Source organism: Scyliorhinus torazame, chromosome 8, assembly GCF_047496885.1.
Source record: "Scyliorhinus torazame isolate Kashiwa2021f chromosome 8, sScyTor2.1, whole genome shotgun sequence".
NCBI lineage: Eukaryota > Metazoa > Chordata > Chondrichthyes > Carcharhiniformes > Scyliorhinidae > Scyliorhinus > Scyliorhinus torazame.
In genome coordinates, this window is record NC_092714.1 from 159,037,455 (window position 1) to 159,062,416 (window position 24,962).

General features: G+C 47.7%; 1 protein-coding gene across 4 annotated transcripts in view; it reads right to left on the minus strand.

Annotated features, from left to right (window-relative positions):
* The window catches only part of LOC140428224 (cullin-4A-like), a 195,504-nt gene that overhangs the window by 124,725 nt on the left and 45,817 nt on the right, over positions 1-24,962 (minus strand). For 3 of the 4 annotated variants that reach the window (XM_072514449.1, XM_072514448.1, XM_072514451.1), the window contains exons 3-5: positions 9,055-9,158; positions 5,602-5,671; positions 5,416-5,489 (exon numbers count right to left, since the gene is read on the minus strand). In XM_072514449.1, the coding sequence (XP_072370550.1) occupies positions 5,416-5,489; positions 5,602-5,671; positions 9,055-9,158 (248 nt within the window). The remainder of the gene's footprint in view (positions 1-5,415; positions 5,490-5,601; positions 5,672-9,054; positions 9,159-24,962) is intronic. The other variant, XM_072514450.1, reaches the window with a different exon arrangement.

Below are 24,962 nucleotides of genomic sequence, written 5' to 3' on the forward strand. Positions count from 1 at the left end.
GACACCAAGGGCAATTTAGCATGGCTAATCCACCTAATCTGCACATCTTTGGACTGTGGGAGGAACCCGGAGGAAACCCACGCAGACACGGGGAGAACGTGCAGACTCCGCACAGACAACCAAGCCGGGAATCGAACCTGGGACCTTGGAGCGGTGAAGCAACTGTGCTAACCACTGTGCTACTGCACTGCCCTCGGGTACCTGCAGCGAAAAATGAGGGTAAGAGTTTAATAAATGTTCTGAAATAAATTAATTGGAGATAGAAATGTCAGTCAGTGGGGTTAAGTGCTGCACTTGTGAGACGTGGGAGATCTATGATACTTCTAGCGTCTCGGACGACTACATCTGCAGGAAGTGCACCCAATTGCAGCTCCTCAGACCGCATAGAACCGTGCAGCACAGTACAGGGCCTTCGGCCCACGATGTTGTGCCCAACTAGTCTGAAACTAAGATCAAATCAACCTACTCTCAATCATTCTAGTGCACTCCATATGCCTATCCAATAACTGCTTGAAAGTTCCTAAAGTGTCCAACTCCACTACCATAGCTGGGCGTGCTGGATAGGTTGGAGCAGCAGTTGGATGCACTTAGGAGCATGATGGTGGCAGAAAGTATCATAGACAGGAGTTTAGCAATGTGGTGACACCCAGGTGCAGGCAGATAGATGGGTGACTGCTCGAAGAAGCAGGTAGTCGGTGCAGGAATCCCCTGTGGTCATCTCCTTCTCAAACAAGTATACCAATTTGAATACTGTTGGGGGGGTGGCCTATCAGGGAATAGCAGCAGCAGCCAGAGCAGTGACACCATGGCTGGCTCTGTTGTTCAACAGGGAGAGACAAAGAGCACAAGAGCGATAGTTATAGCGGACTCTATAGTTAGCAGTACAGATCGCCACTCCTGTGGATGGGAAAGAGACTCCAGGATGGTGTGTTGCCTCCCTGGTGCCAAGGTCCAGGATGTCTCGGAACGGGCAGGGGGCATTCTGAAGGGAGATGGTGAACAGCCAGAGGTCGTGGCACATATTGGTGCTAACAACACAGGTAGGAGAGCGACATGGTCATGCAGCTGCAGTTTAGGGAGTTAGGTAGAAAATTAAAAAGCAGGACCTGTAGGGTTGCTATCTCAGGATTCCTCCCTGTGACACGTGCCAGTGAGGCTAGGAATAGGAAGATAGTACAGCGCAACATGTGGTTAAACAGCTGGTTTAGGAAGGAGAGTTTCAGATATCTAGACAATTGGGATCTCTTCCGGGGCAGGAGAGACCTGTACAAGATGGATGGGTTGCATCTAAACTGGAGGGGCATAGATATTCTGGCCGGGAGGTTTGCATATGTCACATGGGGAGGGATTTAAACTAGTTTGGCGGGGGGGGGGGGAAACCAAAGCAAAGGTGAATTAACTGAAATGAAATGAAAATCGCTTATTGTCACAAGTAGGCTTCAATGAAGTTACTGTGAAAAGCCCCTAGTCGCCACATTCCGGCGCCTGTTCGGGGAGGCTGGTACGGGAACTCGAGAGTAGGGCCAGTGAGACTCAGAGGAAGAGCAGGCAGAGTGTGGTTACTGATCAAAGAGGGTCTGGTGTTCTGAAGTGCATTGTTTCAATGGGGGTGAGAGGGGAAGTGTAACAGGTAAAGCAGATTAATTTAGAGCTTGGATTAGTACTTGGAACTATGATGTTGCTGCCATTACAGAGACTTGGTTCAGGGAAGGACAGGATTAGCAGCTCAACGTTCCAGGATTCAGATGTTTCAGGTGGGATAGAGGGGGATGTAAAAGGGGTGGGGGAGTTGAACTACTGGTTAAGGAGAATATCACAGCTGTACTGCGCGAGGACACCTCACAGGGCTCATACAGCGAAGCCATATGGGTAGAGCTCAGGAATAGGAATGGTGTAGTCACAATGTTGGGGGTTTACTATAGGTTTACTCACACCCTTTCAGGCAGTGAGTTCCAGACTCCCACCACCGTCTGGGTGAAAAAGTTTTTCCTCACATCCCCTCCAAACCTCCTACCTTAAATCTATACCCCATGTCATTGATCCACCCACCAAGGGGAAAGGTTTCTTCTTATCTTCTCTATCTATGTCCCTCATTACTTTATACGTCTCAATCACGTCCCCCCACCGGTCTCCTCTGCCCCAAGGAAAACCACCCCAGTCTATCCAAAACTCTTCATAACTAAAACTCTCCAGCCTCGGCAACAGCCTGGTAAATCTCCTCTGCACACTTTCCAATGCCATCACATCCCTCCTATAGTGTGGATTCCAGAACTGTACACAATGCTCTCGCTGTAGCCGAACCAACGTTTCATACAGTTCCTGCGTAACCTGCCTGCTCTTAAACTCTATGCCTCAGCTAATAAAAGCAATTATATCATATGCCTTCTTAACCACCTGCTCTGCTACCTTAAGGTACCAGTGTACATGCACAACCAGGTCCCTCTGATCCTCGGTTCTTCCCAGGGTCCTACCGTTTATCATATATTCCCTTACCTTGCTTGTCCTGCCCAAGTGCATCACCTCACACTTAACCGGATTGAATTCCATTTGCCACCGATCAGCCCATCTGACCGGCCTGTAATCGAAGGCTACCTTCCTCACTATTTACCACCCCACTAATTTTCGTACCATCTGCGAACTTACTGATCAACCCTCCTACATTCAAGTTTAAATAACTTATATAAAGCACAAACAGCAAGGTTTCCCTGTGGGACCCCACTGGACACAGGCTTCCAGTCAGAAAAACACCCCTCAACCTTCACCCTCTGCTTTCTGCCACTCAACCAATTCTGGATCCAATTTGCTAAATTTCTTTGGATCCCATGGACTCTTACCTTCGCTATCAGTGTCACATGTGGGACGTTATCAAAAGTCTTACTGAAGTCCAAGTAGACTACATCAAATACATTTCCCTCATCTACACACCTGGTCACCTCTTTATAAAATTGAATCAAGATGGCCACATGTGACCTTCCTTTAATAAAACCATGCTGACTGTTCTTGATTATTCAGTCTCTCCAGATACAGATTAATTTGTCTCTCAGAATTGCTTCCAATAGCTTCCCCACTACTGAGTTTAGACTGACTGGCCTGTCGTTTCTTGGTTCATTCCTTCCTCCCTTCTTGAATATCTTTCAACATACACATGGAGTACCATTAACAGATCAAATAAAGAATTTAGGAGGAATTTCTTTAATAAACTGCACGGTGTAGAGCCTTGAATGTAGTAAAGCCAACTCAAAGTTTTTCAGGGTCAGGGTAAATGTATTTTGTAAATGGCGGTAAGTCATATGGAACGGATAGCACAATTACTTCCAACACAAACCTCTATTGCTAGTAAAAAGCAGAATTAAGTCAACAAAAGGGGTTGGAGATGCTTTCCAAGGTGTAACAGATTTCCCAAAAACGAAGCACATTAAATAGGTGCAAAGTACCCTGGGTTGGGCGAGGTCAGGAGCATTTAGAAACCATAGAAAAATTACAGCACAAAAGGAGACCATTCAGCCCATTTTGTTCATGACAGCCCAAGGACACCCAGGTGCCCTTTCTAATCCCACCTTCCTGCACATGATCCATAGCCGTCGTGCACAGTACTTAAGGTGCAGATACAGGTATTTTTTGAAAAGAGTTTAGGGTCTTTGCCTCCACCATCAACTCAGCAGCGAATTCCAGACTCCCACTACCCTCTGCGTAAAAACCTTCTTCCTCATGTCCCCTCTGCACCTTCTGCAACTAATCATGAATCTATGTCCCCTGGTTCTAAAATTCTCCAAGGGCAACAGTTTTATCCTGTCCACTCTATCTCTTCCCCTCACAATTTGGTACACCTTAATTAAGTCACCCCTCAGCCTTATTTGTTCCAAGGAAAATAACCCCAAACTATCCAATCATTCCTCATAGCTACACTTTTCTAGCCCTGGCAACATTCCTGTAAACCTCCTCTGCACTCTCTCCCCTGAGCAGTAACGTCCTTCCTGTAATGTGGCGACCAGAACTGCACACAGTACTCCAGTTGTGGCCTCACCAGCATTTTATATAATTCTATTATATCCTTATTATATTCTATACCTCTGCCAAAGAAGGAGAGCATTCCATATGCTTTCTTAACAAACTTGAACACTTGAACTGCTGCCTTGAGGCATCTGTGTACTTGTGCATTAAGATCTCTCACCTCATCTACACGTCTTAGTATATTCCCATTTATTGTCTGCTCCCTATAACCGTTTGGCCTCCAAAATGCATGACCTCACACTTCTCGGTGTTAAATTAGATAAAGCTCCTGGGGCTAAAGGGATATGGAGAGAAGGCGGGATCAGGGTATTGAATTGATGATCAGCCATGATCAGAATGAATGGAGCAGCAGGCTTGAAGGCCGAATGGCCTCCTCCTGCTTCTATTTTCTATGTTTATATGTAAATTCCCATCTGTCATTTTATCACCCACTCAGCCAACCCATCTATATCATTTTGGAGATAATAGCTATCCTCTACACTGTCCAGCACTCGGCCAATCTTTGTGTCGTCTGCAAATTTCCTAATCATGCCCCCCCCATTCATGTCCAAATCATTAATATATATCACAAACAGTAAGGGTTCCAAAACCGAACCCTGTGGAAGACGACTTGAAACAACTTTCCATTTGCAAGGGCAGGCATCGACCATTACTCTTTGTTTCCTGTTACGAAGCCAACATTTTATCCAGTTCGCCACATTGTCCTGTATCCCCTTTTTGACCAATCTGCTATTTGGAACCTTGACAAACTCCTTGCTAAACTTCCCGCACACTTAAGGTCAGTGGTTCTGCAGCATTATAAAAGATGTGGTCTGACTGGTTCTTCAATTATCCATTAATCATACATCCAATTTCATGGAATCGATACTGTAAGACAGCATAGGCTGGCTGGTCAACACATATTTGAGGGGGTGAGCTATCAGAAAATGGGGTGGGGGTTGCAGAGGGAGAAAGAGTGACAAAAAGAGAGTCTCATGCCCACCATGTGTGGCACGGTAGCACAAGTGGATAGCACTGTGGCTTCACAGCGCCAGGGTCCCAGGTTCGATTCCCCGCTGGGTCACTGTCTGTGCAGAGTCTGCACGTTCTCCCAGTGTCTGCGTGGGTTTCCTCCGGGTGCTCCGGTTTCCTCCCACAGTCCAAAGACGTGCAGGTTAGGTGGATTGGACATGATAAATTGCCCTTAGTGACCAAAAAGGTTAGGAGGAGTTGTTGGGTTACGGGGATAGGGTGGAAGTGAAGGCTTAAGTGGGTTGGTGCCGACTTGCTGGCCTCCTTCTGCACTGTATGTTCCATGTTCTATGTGCTCCGAATTTCTGAAAAGCGAGTTGCTGACCAAATCAACCACAAGAAAAACACCCTCGCACTCAAGTTGCACACAGCCCTTTTTCCTCAGCAACTCACCAGATTGATGGTAACATTGAACTCTGAAGAACATAGGTTCGGTCGAGAAACAAGAAAATGCTCCTGATCATTATCTGAAAGCCAATAAAAAATAAAAAATGATTGTGCAACAAGTAACAAAATATTATTCTTGAGGACACAAACATCAGCAATACGTAATATTGTATTCAACGGACAGTTACTTACCATTTGCTGACAGTGATCCTGCCAACATTTGTTAATCTTCTTCAGAAACAGACTGCTATCCAGTGAATCCGTGGAAGCAAAGTTAAGGAAAAATAGATCATCCCCAGTTATCATACAACATCCTTCATAAGTTATAGATTGCCCCATTACCATCCCATTACTAACATGTTATCGCCCGATACCAATAGTTATCAATAAATTATCCTTATTTCCCAACAGAATAACTTCTAGTGACTGCCGGATCATCCTCAGATGCCAAAGGATCATCTCATCACCAATACAGCATCCCCCTGCCATACTCAATTGGTCACTTTATAAAATAGTCCATCACGTGAAACACAAAGGGTACTGCATTGAGCCGAGGTATCGGAAACAATAAAAGGGAGCACTTTATAGTCTTTCATTTAACCCTGCCACTTAAAACAATCTGCTTATAACTGGCGAGTCTCTACAACAATAGTTTTTTTCAATTAAGGGGCAACTTTTGCGGAGTCGGCATGTTCTCCGTGACTGCGTGGATTTCCTCCGGGTGCTCCGGTTTCCTCCCACAAGTCCCGAAAGACGTGCTGTTAGGTATTTTGGACATTCTGAATTCTCCCTCAGTGTACCTAAAAAGGCTCAGGAGATTACTGAAAAGGCGACTAGGTGATTTTCACAGTAACTTCATTGCAGTGTAAATGTAGAACAAAGAAAAGTGCAGCACAGGAACAGGCCCTTCGCCCATCCAAGCCCACGCCGACCATGCTGCCCGTCACAACTAAAATCTTCTACACATCCAGGGTCAGTATCCCTCTTTTCCCATCCTATTCATGTATTTGTCAAGATGCCCCTTAAACGTCACTATCGTCCCTGCTTCCACCACCTCCTCTGGCAGCGAGTTCCAGGCACCCACTGCCCTCTGTGTAAAAAACTTGCCTCGTACATCTCCTCTAAACCTTGCCCCTCGCACCTTAAACCTAAGCCCACTAGTAATTGACCCCTCTACCCTGGGAAAAAGTCTCTGATTATCCACTCTGTCTATGCCCCTGATAATTTTGTAGACCTCTATCAGGTCACGCCTCAACCTCCTGCATGCCAGTGAGAACAAACCAAGTTTATTCAACCTCTCCTCATAACTAATGCCCTCCATACCAGGCAACATTCTGGTAAATCTCTTCTGCACCCTCTCTAAAGCCTCCACATCCTTCTGGTAGTGTGGTGACCAGAATTGAACACTATACTCCAAATGTGGCCTAACTAAGGTTCTATACAGTTGCAACATGACTTGCCAATTCTTATACCCAATGCCCCGGCCAATGAAGGCCAGCATGCCGTATGCCTTCTTGACTACCTTCTCCACCCGTGTTGCCCCTTTCAGTGACCTGTGGACCTGTACACCTAGATCTCGAGGATTCTACCATTAACTGTACATTCCCACCGGTATTAGACCTTCCAAAATGCATTACCTCACATTTGTCCGGATTAAACTCCATCTGCCACCCCTCCGCCCAAACAATCTAAATCCTGCTATAACCTCTGACAGTCCTCATCGCTATCCGCAATTCCACCAACCCGTGTGTCGTCCGCAAACTTAATCAGACCAGTTACATTTTCCTCCAAATCATTTATATATACTACGAACAGCAAAGGTCCTAGCACTGAACCCTGCGGAACACCACTAGTCAAAGCCCTCCAATCAGAAAAGCATCCTTCCATTGCTACTCTCTGCCTTCTATGACCTAGCCAGTTCTGTATCCATCTTGCCAGCTCACCTCTGATCCTGTGTGACTTCACCTTTTGTGCCAGTCTACCATGAGGGACCTTTTCAAAGGCCTTACTGAAGTCCATACAGACAACATCCACTGCCCTACCTGCATCAATCATCTTTGTGACCTCTTCGAAAAACTCTATCAAGTTAGTGAGACATGACCTCCCCTTCACAAAACCATGCTGCCTCTTGCTAATACGTCCATTTGCTTCCAAATGGGAGTAGATCCTGTCTCGAAGAATTCTCTCCAGTAATTTCCCTCCCACTGATGGAAAAATCACCGGTCTGTAGTTTCGTGGATTATCCTTGCTACCCTTCTTAAACAGAGGAACAACATTGGCTATTCTCCAGTCCTCTGGGACATCACCTGAAGACAGTGAGGATCCAAAGATTTCGGTCAAGAGCCTACTTGTGACACGAATAAAGATTATTATTCTAAATTTAGCGTGGCTAATCTACCTACCCAGTACATCTTCGGGTTGTGGGAGTAAGCCCCTCGCAGACATGGGGAGAATGTGCAAACTCCACACGGACAGTGACCCGGGGCTGGGATCGAACCTGGGTCCTGAGCGCATGAGGTCTCTGCAATCTAAGGACATAGATTGTCCCACGGCGCTGAGGAACCCCGGGTTCGATCCCAGCCCCGGGTCACTGTCCGTGTGGAGTTTGCACATTAAGTTTTGCACAATAAATTCATATTGCTGCAAAGAAAATGTTTACGTAGTCACTGCAAGGGTGCAAATAGAATTCAGTTTCCAAAACTACCTCACGTCATGTTAGGTAAGATTTGGACTACACTGTTGAATAGGGACAAGACTTGCTGGGGAAAATCATACATGCAGTGAGCACTTGGCGAGCATGATCTGCATAAATTGGATCAGAAATATGATTGCCTGAACTGGCCTGGATTTGTGACTAATAGCACAGATGCATTTAAGGAGAAGGTACATAAACAAGCACATATGAGGAAGGCAAGGGGAACCCATTCTTCAATTCTTTTCCCTAGACATATTACTTACTGAATTTGAAAATGGGAGGAGCTCGCAAACAACCGATGAGGAAAACGCAGGACTACAAGGTATAGAGAGATTAGGAGACGTGCTCTTGGGCAGATTACTACTACATAAATACATGAAGGAAAAAATAATAGAGAATATATAGATAGGGTGAGAGGGATGGGAGGAGACTTGTGTGAAACATAAGCACGAGCATAGACCAATTGGGTCAAATGCACCACACATTTGATGCAATCTCTTAAGCAGGTTTAGGATTTCAGCCCACTCTCCTCAAAGCTGTTCCAACTTTCTCACTCAAGAGCCTGGATTGAGTAAGAAAAAGCATTTATTTCCATAAATTAGCTCAGAAACAAGTGTTCCAGCAGGTGCCAACTGCTTGGATGATCAGGGAACATGCTCGACAACAGATCCAATTAAATAATTTGGGTCCTTATTCAAATGCAAAAGGTCTTAACCAAAACTTCAATACTTAATGTGGAGTATCTTGATGTTAAAATGTCTCCCGTTAATAGTTTCATGATATGAAAATTACGTTGAACTCATTTGGATTCCTTTCATATCGCAACACAATTTCTGCCAGAATTGTAGAAGATGCTGAACTGTTAGGTGTACAGCACAAACCAACAACAATCATAGCTAATATCACATAAATTGCAGACAAAGTAGATCAAAAGGGGAGAAAAAGGATATTCTCGGAACTGCAAAATCTGTGCCTTGACATGGTCTTCACATACCTGTCTCAATTGTTTGTACAGCGTTGCTGACACTTTATAGGAACACAGATTCTCAACAGCCTGCATATTACAGAAAAGCCCATTATTACAGAAAGTAGATCACAATCTCGGCACAGTGAAAATAAAATCACACAAAATAAACAAGTCACCCACAACCATCAATAACAGCACCTGATCGCACTGTCCAGTTTAGGGACCAGTTTAGCTCAATTGGCGAGACAGCTGATGTGTGATGCAGAGCAAGGCCAACAGCATAGGTTCAATTCCTGTACCAGCTAAAGTTGTTTACAACATCCCTGCCTTCGCAACGTTGCCCCTTACCTGAGGTGTGGTGTCCCTCAGGTTAAATCATTACCAATCAGCTCTCCCTGTCAAAGGGGAAAGCAGCCTATGGTCATCTGGGACTATGGCGACTTACCTTAGAAACTGCATTTCCAGAAAGCCTCTGTGATTTCTTTGAATTTCGGATAGCGATGAGGACTGTCTGTCAGAGATCGTTTGGAGACTTGGGCGGCGAGATGGCAGACAGACTTTAATCTGGACAAATGTGAGGTAATGCATTTTGGAAGGTCTAATGCAGGTAGGGAATATACAGTGAACGGTAGAACCCTCAAGAGTATTGAAAGTCTGAGAGATCTTGGTGTACAGGTCCACAGGTCACTGAAAGGGGCAACACAGGTGGAGAAGGTAGTCAAGAAGGCATACGGCATGCTTGCCTTCATTGGCCGGGGCATTGAGTATAAAAATTGGCAAGTCATGTTGCAGCTGTACAGAACCGTAGTTAGGCCACACTTGGAGAATAGTGTTCAATTCTGGTCGCCACACTACCAGAGGGATGAGGAGGCTTTAGAGAGGGTGCAGAAGAGATTTACCAGGATGTTGTCTGGTATGGAGGGCATTAGCTATGAGGAGAGGTTGCATAAACTTGGTTTGTTCTCACTGGAACGAAGGAGGTTGAGGGGCGACCTGATAGAGGTCTACAAAATTATGAGGGGCATAAACAAAGTGGATAGTCAGAGACTTTTTCCCAGGGTAGAGGGGTCAATTACTAGGGGGCATAGGTGTAAGGTGCGAGGGGAAGGTTTAGAGGAGATGTACAAAGCAAATGTTTTACACAGAGGGTGCCTGGAACTCTCTGCCGGAGGGGGTGATGGAAGCAGGGACGATAGTGATGTTAAAGGGGCATCTTGACAAATACATGACTAGGATGGGAAAAGAGGGATACGGACCCCGGAAGTGTAGAAGCTTTTAGGTTAGACAGGCAGCATGGTCGGTGCAGCCATGGAGGGCCGAAGGGCCTTCCTGTGCTGTACTTTTCTTTGTTTTTTGTCAAACCACAGGAACTAGTGGGGCAGTGGATAATAAAAAGATGCATTAATGATCACTGATTTGGGAATGGGGGAAGAAGGGGATAGGCAGTCAGTACTTGACAACATCTAGTCTCTGAGAATTTGTTCTCTTTCAAACACCTCTCTTTTGATTAAGCTCCCTCCTAATATTTTCTCTTCATACTGACATCCATTTTTTTCCCATTATTCGTGTGGTGTACATAGAACATTACAGCGCAGTACAGGCCCTTCGGCCCCTTTCTTGGGATATACAAACTATTTAACCACATGCTGTTGCTGTTAAATGATAAACAGGTACACAAATATATTCTGGGATGGTGAACAACTCGGTAAACAAACCTTGTGCCATTAAAGAACAGGATTTTAACACGGCTTTGATTGACGGCATCCGACACACTATTATTAAGGCAGCATTGCTGTTATGGAACTGGCCTAATCGCCTGAATTCAAACCCCACCGTAGCAAGTTATCATTTGAATTTGGTCGATCTGCAAACTGTGGGTTGGCACCAGCAAAAATATTTTTTAGAATTGCCAGATGGTCATGAGACCACAAGATGTAGGAGCAGAATTAGGCCATTCGGCCCATCAAGTTTGCACCGCCATTCGATTTTGGCTGGTATGTTTCACAACCCCATTCTCCCACAACCCCTGATGAATTAAGAACATATCTATTTCTGTCTTATAAACACTCAATGACTTGGTCTCCACAGCCCTGTGGCAATAAGTTCCACAGATTCACCACCCTCTGCCCCAAGAACTTCCCCCTCATCTCAGTTTTACAGGCTGAGGCTGTACAGTATTTTGCTTTTAGAAATCAACATTACATCTTCACAGTTTGGCCTACATATGACTCCGATTTCACTGGGCATTGCTGACTCTCAATTCTCTCATTCCAAAAGCTAATCAAACAGAGACACAGACTAAAGAGCAACAAGGTGAATAAGGAACGATATTGGGACCAAAAGGGTTAAATTATGAGGAACAGTTGCGTAGACTAGTCTTTCATTCACAGGAACACATATACAATAGGAGGTCATCTAGCCCCTTGAGCCTGTTCCACCAGTCAATGAGATTGTGGTTGACTTGTAACCTAACTCCACTTTTTGCCTTTTCTCCAGATCATTTAATAACTTTTGCTTAACAAACATAAACTCAGCTTTAAAATTTATAATTGACCCAATTGCCATTTGTAAGCGAGTTCTTAAGGTTTACCACCCTGTGTGCGTAGAAGTGTTTCCTAACTACACGCCTGAGAGTTCTGCTTCCAATACATTTGACTCCCCAACCAGCAGAAATCATTACCAAAATAAGGTGCGTAGGTAGATCTAACACAGAGCAGCTTTAATCTAACTGAATGCTGGACGAGGGGCTGAATGGTTGTCTCGTGTTCCCATGTTCCTTGGAGGAAGATCAGCACAAGTCAAGTTGGGTTGCAATACTCCACTTAGCTCAAATTCCCTTCAAGGACAAAGCACCCAGAAACCACAAAGTTTTTCTGCATTAAAGCTCTTGATCTGGTGCAGATTTCCAGCTTATGTTCTACCCAAGAATGAATCACCTACAAATACCTCACTCATCCTCAGCTGAAAAGCAGCTTAGTGGGAAGAAACCCTAACTGGAAGCACCGGAATCAGTTTGATTTCTACTGTAACTTTCAATCGGGGAAAACTCCCTGCTGGTTGGAGTCATACGTGGCATAAAGGAAGATGGTTGTAGTGGTTGGAGGTCAATCATCTCAGTTCCAGGACATCATTGCAAGAGTTCCTCGGTGTAGTGTCCTAGGCCCAACCATCTTCAGCTGCTTCATCAATGACCTGCCTTCCATCATAAGGTCAGAAGTGGGGGTGCTCGCTGATGACTGCACAACGTTCAGCACCATTCGCGACTCTTCAGATAATGAAATAGTCCATGTCCAAATGCAGCAAGACCTGGACAATATCCAGGCTTGGGCTGACAAGTTACATTCACGCCACACATGTGCCAGATGATGACCATCTCCTACAAGACACGATCTAACCATTGCCCCTTGACATTCAATGGCATTACCATTACTGAATCCCCCACAATTAACATCCAGGGGGGGGGGGGGTTACCATTGATCAGAAACTGAACTGGACTAGCCACATTAATACTGTGGCAACCAGGGCTAAGGCTAGGAATCCTTCGGCGAGTAACTCACCTCCCGACTCCCCAAAGCCTGTCCACCATCTGCAAGGCACAAGCCAGGAGTGGAATAGAATATTCTCCACTTGCCTGGATGAGTGCAGCACCAACACTCAAGAAGCTCAACACCATCCAGGACAAAGCAGTCCGCTTGATTGCTCCTCCTTGCACAAACGTTCAAACCCTCCACCACCGACAAACAGTGGCAGCCATGTGTACCATCTACAAGATGCACTGCAGTAACGCACCAAGGTTCCTTAGAAAGCATTTTACAAACCCACAACCACTACCATCTAGGAGGACAAGAGCAGCGAACCCCATCATCTGGAGGTTCCCCGCCAAGTCACTCACTACCCTGACTTGGAAATATATCGCAGTTCCTTAACTGTCACTCGGGCAACATCTTTGAACTTCCTCCCCAACAGCAAGGTTTGTGTACCGACACCTCAAGGACTGCAGCCGTTCAAGAAGGCAACTCACCACTGTTGCGTTTTCTTTCCTATACTCTTTTCTCTGTCCTTTCTGTGGCTCTGTTCCAATTATGGCAATCAGTGAGTGTGCCCTTCTTTCTTTTGATATCGATGTTCTAATGTTCAGAGTCGCCAGATATTAAGTGATACCACCACAAGTTTCAACCGACTATCGATCAAAGAGCCAAACACCAGTTTGTTAGTTCAAGGGTACTTTATTTACACACAATTAGTCATGCAACATAATAACTACTAGTTAACTACACCTATCGACTAAGACAACCTGTACTTAACTTCGGGCACCTGGCTTAGGCCAGAGAAACAGTGGCCGCTGTTCAATTCTGGATCTATCGAGTCTGAAGGAGTAACTGCTGCTCAGCTGGGCTCATCCGTCTGGTAGCGAGCGTTGAACTTGAACTTGCTTCTGGTGTTGCTGCACTTGGAGATAGCCGTGACCGGGTACCAGGACCAAGGGAGGACGAACATGTGGCGACCTCTTCTTCTTATACTTGGGGGTTTTCGCGGTCGTTTGGGCGTTCCTTCAGTTTGGGCCCCACTAATTGGGTGATCCCTGTCAGTTCGATTCCTAACCAATAAGTGGGCGGGGGTCTGGATGGCTGGGCATGTCCCAAGCGGTCACTGACCCCGTTGTTTGCGTTTCCCTTGAACAGGGAGTGGCGCCGAAATGTCTGGGACTGTCCCGGTTGCTCGAGTACCAGTCCTTTGTCTTGGTGAAGATGGGCCATCAAATGCTAATCGGCCCCATTAAAATGCTAATTGGACGGAGTTTCGAAACGGCCTGGACGTGTTGCTTACAAATATGCATTTCAGGCACTGAACCTGCCCGAGTCTTGGCTTGTTCATTTTACCCGCTAGGCTTTGCGAGTTTCTCTGTACCTAGTTGGAAGGGGCCATCCCAAATGGCTACACTCTGTCCTCTTGATCCTCAACCTTATAATCATCTGGATAGGAATAATATGATCAGGGATAGTCAGCATGGCTTTGTGAAGGGTAGGTCATGCCTCACAAACCTTATCGAGTTCTTTGAGAAGGTGACTGAACAGGTAGACTAGGGTAGAGCAGTTGATGTGGTGTATATGGATTTCAGCAAAGCGTTTGATAAGGTTCCCCACGGTAGGCTATTGCAGAAAATACGGAGGCTGGGGATTGAGGGTGATTTAGAGATGTGGATCAGAAATTGGCTAGCTGAAAGAAGACAGAGGGTGGTGGTTGATGGGAAATGTTCAGAATGGAGTTCAGTTACAAGTGGCGTACCACAAGGATCTGTTCTGGGGCCGTTGCTGTTTGTCATTTTTATCAATGACCTAGAGGAAGGCGCAGAAGGGTGGGTGAGTAAATTTGCAGACGATACTAAAGTCGGTGGTGTTGTCGATAGTGTGGAAGGATGTAGCAGGTTACAGAGGGATATAGATAAGCTGCAGAGCTGGGCTGAGAGGTGGCAAATGGAGTTTAATGTAGAGAAGTGTGAGGTGATTCACTTTGGAAGGAATAACAGGAAAGCGGAATATTTGGCGAATGGTAAAGTTCTTGGAAGTGTGGATGAGCAGAGGGATCTAGGTGTCCATGTACATAGATCCCTGAAAGTTGCCACCCAGGTTGATAGGGTTGTGAAGAAGGCCTATGGAGTGTTGGCCTTTATTGGTAGAGGGATTGAGTTCCGGAGTCAGGAGGTCATGTTGCAGCTGTACAGAACTCTGGTACGGCCGCATTTGGAGTATTGCGTACAGTTCTGGTCACCGCATTATAGGAAGGACGTGGCGGCTTTGGAGCGGGTGCAGAGGAGATTTACCAGGATGTTGCCTGGTATGGAGGGAAAATCTTATGAGGAAAGGCTGATGGACTTGAGGTTGTTTTCGTTGGAGAGAAGGTTAAGAGGAGACTTAATAGAGGCATACAAAATGATCAGGGGGTTGGATAGGGTGGACAGCGAGAGCCTTCTCCTGCGGATGGAAATGGCTGGCACGAGGGGACATAACTTTAAACTGAGGGGTAATAGATATAGGACAGAGATAGGTTCTTTACGCAAAGAGTAGTGAGGCCGTGGAATGCCCTACCTGCTACAGTAGTGAACTCGCCAACATTGAGGGCATTTAAAAGTTTATTGGATAAACATATGGATGATAATGGCATAGTGTAGGTTAGATGGCTTTTGTTTCGGTGCAACTTCGTGGGCCGAAGGGCCTGTACTGCGCTGTATCGTTCTATGTTCTATGTTCAACGCGAAGGATCACAATACTGGGTCTTCTTTGTTCTCTGAAATGCCGGGTACCCTTAACCGAGGACAGGTTCTACTCTACTCTTCCCTATGGGTCAAAAACATTTACCTAAATTTCCCTAAAACACATATCTAAAATTCCTAAGGTGCCATTTAACATTCAATAAAAAGGGAACAACCACAGAATTTATTAAAGAGGAAGGTTCATAAAGAGTGTGGAGTTTGCTGGAGTCCGAGGAAAGGGGCTCTAAATGTGTATACTGGAGGGCGGGAGGCTCTCCTTCTCCATTTTCGCAATCTGATTATCTGGATGGCGCTGCACAATATGGCTATCACTAATAAGGCTTCCATTGTGTATGACAGGGAATACCACTTAACCAGATTCTCACACCATCTGGGAGCATCGGTGGCATCTATATATGGTGTAGTGTTGGGTAGTCGTGTTCGGGGCCTGTGTGGGGAGGGAGGTGGGGGTAGGTAACGTGCGCAACTGTACTGTTCCAGCGACGATCATGATGCCGATCATCAGGGTCGTCTTCATCTTGTTCAGGCTTTCCTTTGCCGTTGAGTATCTTCGTACCTTCCTCGGGGAACAAGCATAGTGTCTGATATAATCTTGTTGTTTAATATCTCGTATGTCTGTCTGTTTCTCCTTAACGTCAATGTCCCATTAGAATCGTCACCATATGTGACTCACTCATTTTTTTTTTTTAAACAACCATTTGTGGAGACAAGACATCCGGAAAAAATTTGTGTCACAGTGCAAGCACTCTCGCAACCTGTGGTCGATGGGCTGAGTGGGCGGATAATTTCTCCATCCTCTGCGAACTTGTTTTTCCAACCAAGTGTTTCAGGCATGTAAATAGTATGTGGGGGATAGCAACTGAAGGGTTGCCGGAGAAGGCAAAAGTTGTGGCAAAATGCATTCTTTAAACCATAGGACTGAAAAAGAACAGCAAAAGAGTTTCAAAAACAATTATCCGAATGGGGTGGTGCGTATGATCCGCGGCAGGGCAAGAATGGGTGGGGTCCCCGGGTAGGGCGGTGATCAGTGCCATTACTCCACATTCTAAGAGCAGTAAGAATTTGTAAATATATGGGCTCCAATAAACTTGTTTCTTTAACTGCCATGTGGCGTCAGAAGTTATGACTGTATCAAGAAAGCATCCTTGAGGACGACACACAAAATCGTACAAGAGAGAACGAACAACATTTAAAACAAACTAAACATAAATGCGGGCAGGCTCCATCAGAGTACAGGACACCGTAAATCTCAATCGGTTCCTGACTCTCATCATCTGGACACCTCAAGGTTCCATTCCAAAAAGATTTTCAAAGGGGTTACCATGGTGGGAGTCAGACTCGGAGTTGTCACCATCTTTCGGGTGCCGAACTCGCTCATGGAGTTTGCGGGCTAACCCGTCGTGTGCCGATGTGGGGTCCATTTCATCATTCCTCGTCAGACGACAGGAATTATCACGGTGCCAGTGTTTCATGTTCTGTAGGGAGGACGGTGGGTCAGGTTCCGGTGTGGGCAAATAAATCGTTTCAAAGAGGCTGAGCGTATCGTGGTCGGGGTCTCTGGGCCTGTAGTGACTGGGGCCTGGTTCGTGGGATCTTTGTTCGGGCCTCTCAGTGGCTTCAGTTGTGCTGTCGCTAGCAGCCGAATCAAGCGTCAGGGTGAAATTTGATTCTGGGGGCAGGGTCAAGGTCGTGTCTGTGGACGTGCTGCTGCTGGCGGAGGGGGAAATTGGGTTGTCAGTGGGCGGGTCCTCATTGTCTGCCATCGTCAATGAGAGGTGGTGCGAGTGGCTGCACTGCGTTCCAACAAAGAACAAAGAAATGTACAGCACAGGAACAGGCCCTTCGGCCCTCCAAGCCCGTGCCGACTCTGCTGCCCGACTAAACTACAATCTTCTACACTTCCTGGGTCCGTATCCCTCTATTCCCATCCTATTCATGTATTTGTCAAGATGCCCCTTAAATGTCACTATCGTCCCTGCTTCCACCACCTCCTCCGGTAGCGAGTTCCAGGCACCCACTACCCTCTGCGTAAAAAACTTGCCTCGTACTCTAAACCTTGCCCCTCTCACCTTAAACCTATGCCCCCTAGTAATTGACCCCTCTACCCTGGGGAAAAGCCTCTGACTATCCACCCTGTCTATGCCCCTCATAATTTTGTAGACCTCTATCAGGTCGCCCCTCAACCTCCTTCGTTCCAGTGAGAACAAACCGAGTTTATTCAACCGCTGCTCATAGCTAATGCCCTCCATACCAGGCAACATTCTGGTCAATCTCTTCTGCACCCTCTCTAAAGCCTCCACATCCTTCTGGTAGTGTGGCGACCAGAATTGAACACTATACTCCAAGTGTGGCCGAACTAAGGACTTGCCAATTCTTATATTCAATGCCCTGGACGTATGCCGTATGCCTTCTTGACTACCTTCTCCACCTGTGTTGCCCCTTTCAGTGACCTGTGGACCTGTACTCCTAGATCTCTTTGACTTTCAATACTCTTGAGGGTTCTACCATTCACTGTATATTCCCTACCTGCATTCGACTTCCAAAACAGGCAGCACGGTAGCATAGTGGGTAGCACAATTGCTTCACAGCTCCAGGGTCCCAGATTCGATTCCTGGCTTGGGTCACTGTCTGTGCGGAGTCTGCACGTCCTCCCAGTGTGTGCGTGGGTTTCCTCCAGGTGCTCCGGTTTCCTCCCACAGTCCAAAGATGTGCAGGTTAGGTGGATTGGCCATGTTAAATTGTCCTTGGTGTCCAAAATTGCCCTTAGTGTTGGGTGTGGTTACTGGGTTAAGGGGTTGTGGGGATAGGGTGGAGGTGTGGGCCTCGGTAGGGTGCTCTTTCCAAGAGCCGGTGCAGACTCGACGGGCCGAATGGCCTCCTTCTGCACTGTAAATTCTATGAAAAATGCATTACCTCACATTTGTCCGGATTAAACTCCATCTGCCATCTCTCCGCCCAAGTCTCCAAACAATCTAAATCCTGCTGTATCCTCTGACAGTCCTCATCGCTATCCGCAATTCCACCAACCTTTGTGTCGTCTGCAAACTTACTAATCAGACCAGTTACATTTTCCTCCAAATCATTTATATATACTACAAAGAGCAAAGGTCCCAGCACTGATCCCTGTGGAACACCACTGGTCACAGCCCTCCAATTAGAAAAGCATCCTTCCATTGCTACTCTCTGCCTTCTATGACCTAGCCAATTCTGTATCCACCTTGCCAGCTCACCCCTGATCCCGTGTGACTTCACCTTTTGTACTAGTCTACCATGAGGGACCTTGTCAAAGGCCTTACTGAAGTCCATATAGACAACATCCACTGCCCTACCTGCATCAATCATCTTAGTGACCTCCTCGAAAAACTCTATCAAGTTAGTGAGACATGACCTCCCCTTCACAAAACCATGCTGCCTCTCACTAATACGTCCATTTGCTTCCAAATGGGAGTAGATCCTGTCTCGAAGAATTCTCTCCAGTAATTTCCCTACCACTGAAGTAAGGCTCACCGGCCTGTAGTTCCCTGGATTATCCTTGCTACCCTTCTTAAACAGAGGAACAACTGTTATAACCTGCCTACTGATGATTGGCTGGGGACTAATGACTATCCCACAATCCTATGGGAGTATGAACTTCCCCAATGAGGGGGACGGAGAAACTCCTACTGTAAATAAGCTGGCCAGTCCAGGAACCAGGAGGAAGGAGAAGGTAGCAAGGGAAGTTACTGCTACTGTTATGAATATATTGTTATTGTAAATAAACGTTATTATTTTGTATCCTTAAAACTCTTGCTGGATTCTTCGGAGCCCTTACAAAACTGGCGACGAAGGTAAAAGTGAATAGCTGTCTACACTGCTGAAGCCACCTCCCTGGATTTTTGTTGGATACAGGTTGGAAGTTGTTTTCTATTATACCATGCCTCTGTACGGACGTTTGGATGTTTTTGATTCTGCGCTGGAAAGCTGGAACCAGTACACACAACGGATGCGTTACTATTTCCGGGCAAACAATATCACTGAAAACGAGCGCCAGGTGGTCATATTGCTCACCGCCTGCGGGCCGCATATGTTTGGGGTGATTAGGAGCCTTACGTACCCAGCTGCGCCGGACACCAAAACGTTTGACGAACTTGTGAATATAGTGGGGCAACACTTTTACCCAACCCCATCCACGATAGTCCAGCGTTACCGGTTTAATACCGCTGAGAGGACCCCTGGAGAATCCCTTGCCGATTTTTTTATCCAGGCTACGCGGGATTGCGGAATACTGTGACTATGGTGAGACCTTGTCAGAAATGTTACGCGACCGTTTGATGTGCGGTATTAACAATGCGGCCACCCAGAGAAAGTTGTTAGCGGAGCCAACATTGACTTTTCAACAGGCAATACAAATAGTCTTGTCCCGAGAGAGCGCAGAGCGAGGAGTACAGGAGCTACAGGGAATGGAAGTGCATGCCTTGGGGCGCAACCCTTTCCGCCCAAAAACGTCCCCCCGCACTCCTGCGGTACCTTGGGCGAGGCAACGACCAGACCGACGCCAGTGGCCATCGGACATTCCTCCCCGAAGGGAGCCTTCTCCAGAGCCAATGGATGAGGAGCCATGTCCGTGTCAGACTTGTAGGCGCCGACCCCGTCGCGGACGGCGGTCCTGGGGACGCCAGAGGCGCCGTCGTTCCGACCGAAACTGTGACCAGCCCAGGGGCCGTAACTGGGACCAGCCCAGAGGCCGTACCTTCCACGTGGATGAACCTGCGGCGACCACTCCTGAGGACGTGGAGACGGAGGACGACTGCCTGCAGCTGCATTGTGTGGCAGCTCCCCGTGTGGCCCCCATTAAGGTGACAGTACGGGTCAATGGCCACCCGCTGGAGATGGAGTTGGATACTGGCGCAGCGGTCTTCGTGATCGCCCAGAGGACATTCGACTGCATCAAGCAGGGTATACAGACCCTTACATTAACTGACTCAGAGGCCAGGTTGGCCACCTACACGGGGGAACCACTGGACATTGCAGGAACTACAATGATCCCTGTTGTCTATGGACGCCAGGAGGGGCGTTTCCCCACTTATCGTAGTGCGTGGCCATGGGCCCAGCCTGTTGGGTCGGGACTGGTTGCGCCATTTGCGGTTGCAATGGCAGCACATCCTCCAAACAGTTTCTGGAGGGTTGACTGAGGTGCTAGGACGATACCCAGAAGTATTCCAGCCTGGTTTGGGGAAAATAAAAGGGGCCGTAGCCCGTATCCAAGTTGAACCAGGAGCCACGCCGCGCTATTTCCGGGCGCGCCCAGTGCCTTACGCTTTGCTCGAGAAGGTAGAAGGGGAGCTCACTCGTTTGGAGAGTTTGGGTATTATCAGGCCCGTCCGTTTTGCTGACTGGGCAGCACCAATTGTACCAGTAATGAAGCCAGATGCCACAGTTCGCTTGTGTGGCGACTATAAACTTACAGTGAATACAGTGTCCCGACTCGACCGATACCCAATGCCTCGCATAGAGGATCTCTACGCGAAACTTGTAGGCGGACTCTCATTCACAAAATTAGATATGAGTCACGCCTACCTGTAGTTGGAGCTGGACCCTGCCTCCCGACCATATGTAACAATTAACACACACCGGGGCCTGTATGAATATACACGGTTGCCCTTTGGAGTATCCTCTGCCTGCGCAATTTTTCAACGTGTTATGGAGGGCATTTTGAGAGTTTTACCACGTGTGGCTGTCTACCTAGATGACGTGTTGATTACAGGGACGTCGGAGCAAGAGCATTTGGAAAATCTGGAGGCTGTCCTTAAACGCCTTTCGGAGGCTGGAGTCCGTTTACGTCACACACAGTGCGTATTTCAGGCAAAAGAAGTAGTCTACCTAGGTTATCGGGTGGACCGCGAGGGTCTGCATCCCGTCGCAGAGAAGGTGCGTGCAATTCAACATGCCCCCACCCCGACTGACACTTCGCATCTTCGTTCTTTTCTCGGTCTCGTAAACTATTACGGGAAGTTCCTCCCCAATCTGGCAACTACGCTGGCCCCCTTACACCTGCTGCTGAAGAAAAATCACACCTGGGTTTGGGGTCAGCCGCAAGAAACCGCTTTCCGGCGGGTAAAGCAACAATTGTCGTCGTCTGGGTTACTAACCCACTATGATCCGGGAAAGCCTTTGCTCGTCACGTGATGCATCCCCGTATGGTATTGGGGCTGTCCTGTCCCACAAGATGGAGAACGGGGCCGAGCGACCGATAGCTTTCGCCTCCCGCACATTGACTGCAGCGGAGAAAAAGTACGCGCAGATCGAGAAGGAGGGCCTGGCAGTGGTTTTCGCGATGAAACGCTTCCGCCAGTATGTGTACGGCCGCCATTTCACTATCGTGACTGATCATAAGCCCCTGCTGGGACTCTTCAGAGAGGGTAAGCCAATACCGCCCATTGTTTCTGCACGGATCCAGCGCTGGGCTTTGTTGCTTGCTGCATAGGAGTATTCTCTGGAGCACAAACCAGGTACGCAGATAGCAAATGCCGACGCACTGAGCCGATTGCCTTTATCAACCGGCCCCATGTCGACCCCCACGACCGGTGAGGTGGTCGCAACCCTAAATTTTATGGACACCTTGCCTGTCACGGCATCACAGATCCGTGAGTGGACCCAGACGGAGCCAGTCCTGTCAAAGGTTCGGCACATAGTCCTGTATGGTGGGCAGCATAGACAGCTCCCAGGCGAGTTGCGGGCATTTTCCTCCAAGCTGTCAGAATTCAGCGTGGAAGACGGCATCCTCTTGTGGGGGACGCGTGTGATTGTCCCGGAAAAAGGCCAGGAGCTGATACGAACAGACTTGCACAATGGGCATCCGGGCGTGACCAAGATGAAAATGTTGGCCCGGAGTTATGTCTGGTGGCCAGGCCTCGACACAGACATTGAGAAGGTGGCCCAAAACTGCTCCATTTGCCAGGAGCATCAGAAGCTTCCGCCGACCGCGCCCCTACATCACTGGGAATGGCCAGGGCGGCCTTGGGCACGCTTACATGCAGATTTCGCAGGCCCTTTTCAGGGATCCATGTTCTTTTTACTAATTGACGCCCAGTCCAAATGGCTGGAGGTGCATAATCTGCAAGGGACAACGTCCTGCGCAACAATTGTAAAAATGCGTTTATCATTTAGCACGCATGGCCTCCCCGAGGTGCTGGTCACGGATAATGGCACTCCATTCACGAGTGAGGAGTTTGCTAGGTTTACAAAGACGAACGGCATCCGCCATATCCGCACTGCCCCTTACCACCCGGCTTCAAATGGGTTGGCAGAGCGTGCAGTGCAAACATTCAAAAGAGGCCTAAAGAAGCAGTCTTCCGGATCAATGGACACGAGACTGGCTCGGTTTTTGTTTACCTACAGGACCACCCCCCATACAGTGACTGGGGTAGCTCCCGCAGAACTCCTAATGGGCCGGAGACTTCGCACCCGCCTTAGTATGGTCTTCCCGGACATTGGCGCAAAAGTACGCCGCACACAAGAACGGCAGGGACCGGGATTGTCTCGGCATCGTCCGATTCGGCAGTTTGCGCCCGGTGACCCAGTATTCGTGCGGAATTTTGCTGGTGGTGCCCAATGGGTTCCTGGTGTAATCTTTCGCCAAACGGGCCCTATATCGTACCAAGTGCAAGCCCAGGGTCGTCTCCAGCGAAAACATGTAGACCACGTCCGGTCCAGAAGATCATCCCCGCAAAAGATTCCCCGCCCCCGGAGCTCAGTTCAACAGCGGCAAAGACCAGAAACAAGGGAAGGTAGTCCTCCAAATCTTCCACTGGTGCCTCACTCGAAGCCTGCGCAGGTCGTGACGGGACCGAATGGGGATAGAGACGCTGACATGACGGAGGCAGCAGACTCTGACTCCGAGATGGAGACACAGGATGAATCAGAGGGGGAATCCTCTGGTCCACAGGCCGTGGATGCACAACCGCGCCGTTCATCACGGAAACGCCGGTCTCCGTCTCGTTATACGCCGCCTGATCCAGGGCCGCGTGCAAATGGCGTCCGGCCTGCGGCCAAACGAGTTCGACGCCTTCCTTCGCCAGGGCCTACGGTGGATTCCTTGGACTTTGGGGGGGGGAGGGATGTTATAACCTGCCTACTGACGATTGGCTGGGGACTAATGACTATCCCACAATCCTATGGGAGTATGAACTTCCCCAATGAGGGGGGCGGAGAAACTCCTACTATAAATAAGCTGGCCAGTCCAGGAACCAGGAGGAAGGAGAAGGTAGCAAGGGAAGTTACTGCTACTGTTATGAATATATTGTTATTGTAAATAAACGTTATTATTTTGTATCCTTAAAACTCGTGCTGGATTCTTCGGGGCCCTTACAAAAACAACATTGGCTATTCTCCAGTCCTCCGGACATCCCCTGAAAACAGTGAGGATCCAAAGATTTCTGTCAAGGCCTCAGCAATTTCCTCTCCAGCCTCCTTCAGTATTCTGGGTTAGATCCCATCAGGCCCTGGGGACTTATCTACCATAATATTTTTTAAGACACCCAATACCTCGTCTTTATCCAAGGTTCCCGAAAATTGCCGTATTTATCCTTCTTCCTCACAGGAACATGTCGGTCCTGAATTCCTTTCAACTGACACTTGAAAGCCTCCCAAATGTCAGATGTTGATTTGCCCTCAAACATGCGCCCCCAATCTATGTTCTTCAGTTCCCGCCTAATATTGTTATAATTAGCCTTCCCCCAATTTAGCACATTCATCCTAGGACCACTCTTATCCTTGTCCACCAGTATTTTAAAACTTACTGAATTGTGGTCACTGTTACCGAAATGCTCCCCTACTGAAACATCTACCACCTGGCCGGGCTCTTTCTCCAATACCAGGTCCAGTACTGCCCCTTCCCTAGTTGGACTGTCTACATATTGTTTTAAGATTCCCTCCTGGATGCTCCTTACAAACTCCGCCCCGTCTAAGCCCCTCGCACTAAGTGAGTCCCAGTCAATATTGGGGAAGTTGAAGTCTCCCATCACCACAACCCTGTTGTTTTTACTCTTTTCCAAAATCTGTCTACCTATCTGCTCCTCTATCTCCCGCTGGCTGTTGGGAGGCCTGTAGTATACCCCCAACATTGTGACTGCACCCTTCTTATTCCTGATCTCTACCCATATAGCCTCACTGCCCTCTGAGATGTCCTCCCGCAGTACAGCTGTGATATTCTCCCTAACCAGTAGCGCAACTCCGCCTCCCCTTTTACATCCCCCTCTATCCCGCCTGAAACATCTAAATCCTGGAACGTTTAGCTGCCAATCCTGCCCTTCCCTCAACCAGGTCTCTGTAATGGGAACAACATCATAGTAATGGGAACAACATCATAGTTCCAAGTACTAATCCAAGCTCTAAGTTCATCTGCCTTACCCGTAATACTTCTTGCATTAAAACATATGCTCTTCAGGCCACCAGACCCGCTGTGTTCATCAACTTCTCCCTGTCTGCTCTGTCTCAGAGCCCCACTGTCCCTATTCCCTAGTTCTCCCTCAATGCTCTCACCTTCTGACCTATTGCTCCCTTGCCCACCCCACTGCCATACTAGTTTAAACCCTCCCGTGTGACACTAGCAAACCTCGCGGCCAGGATATTTATGCCTCTCC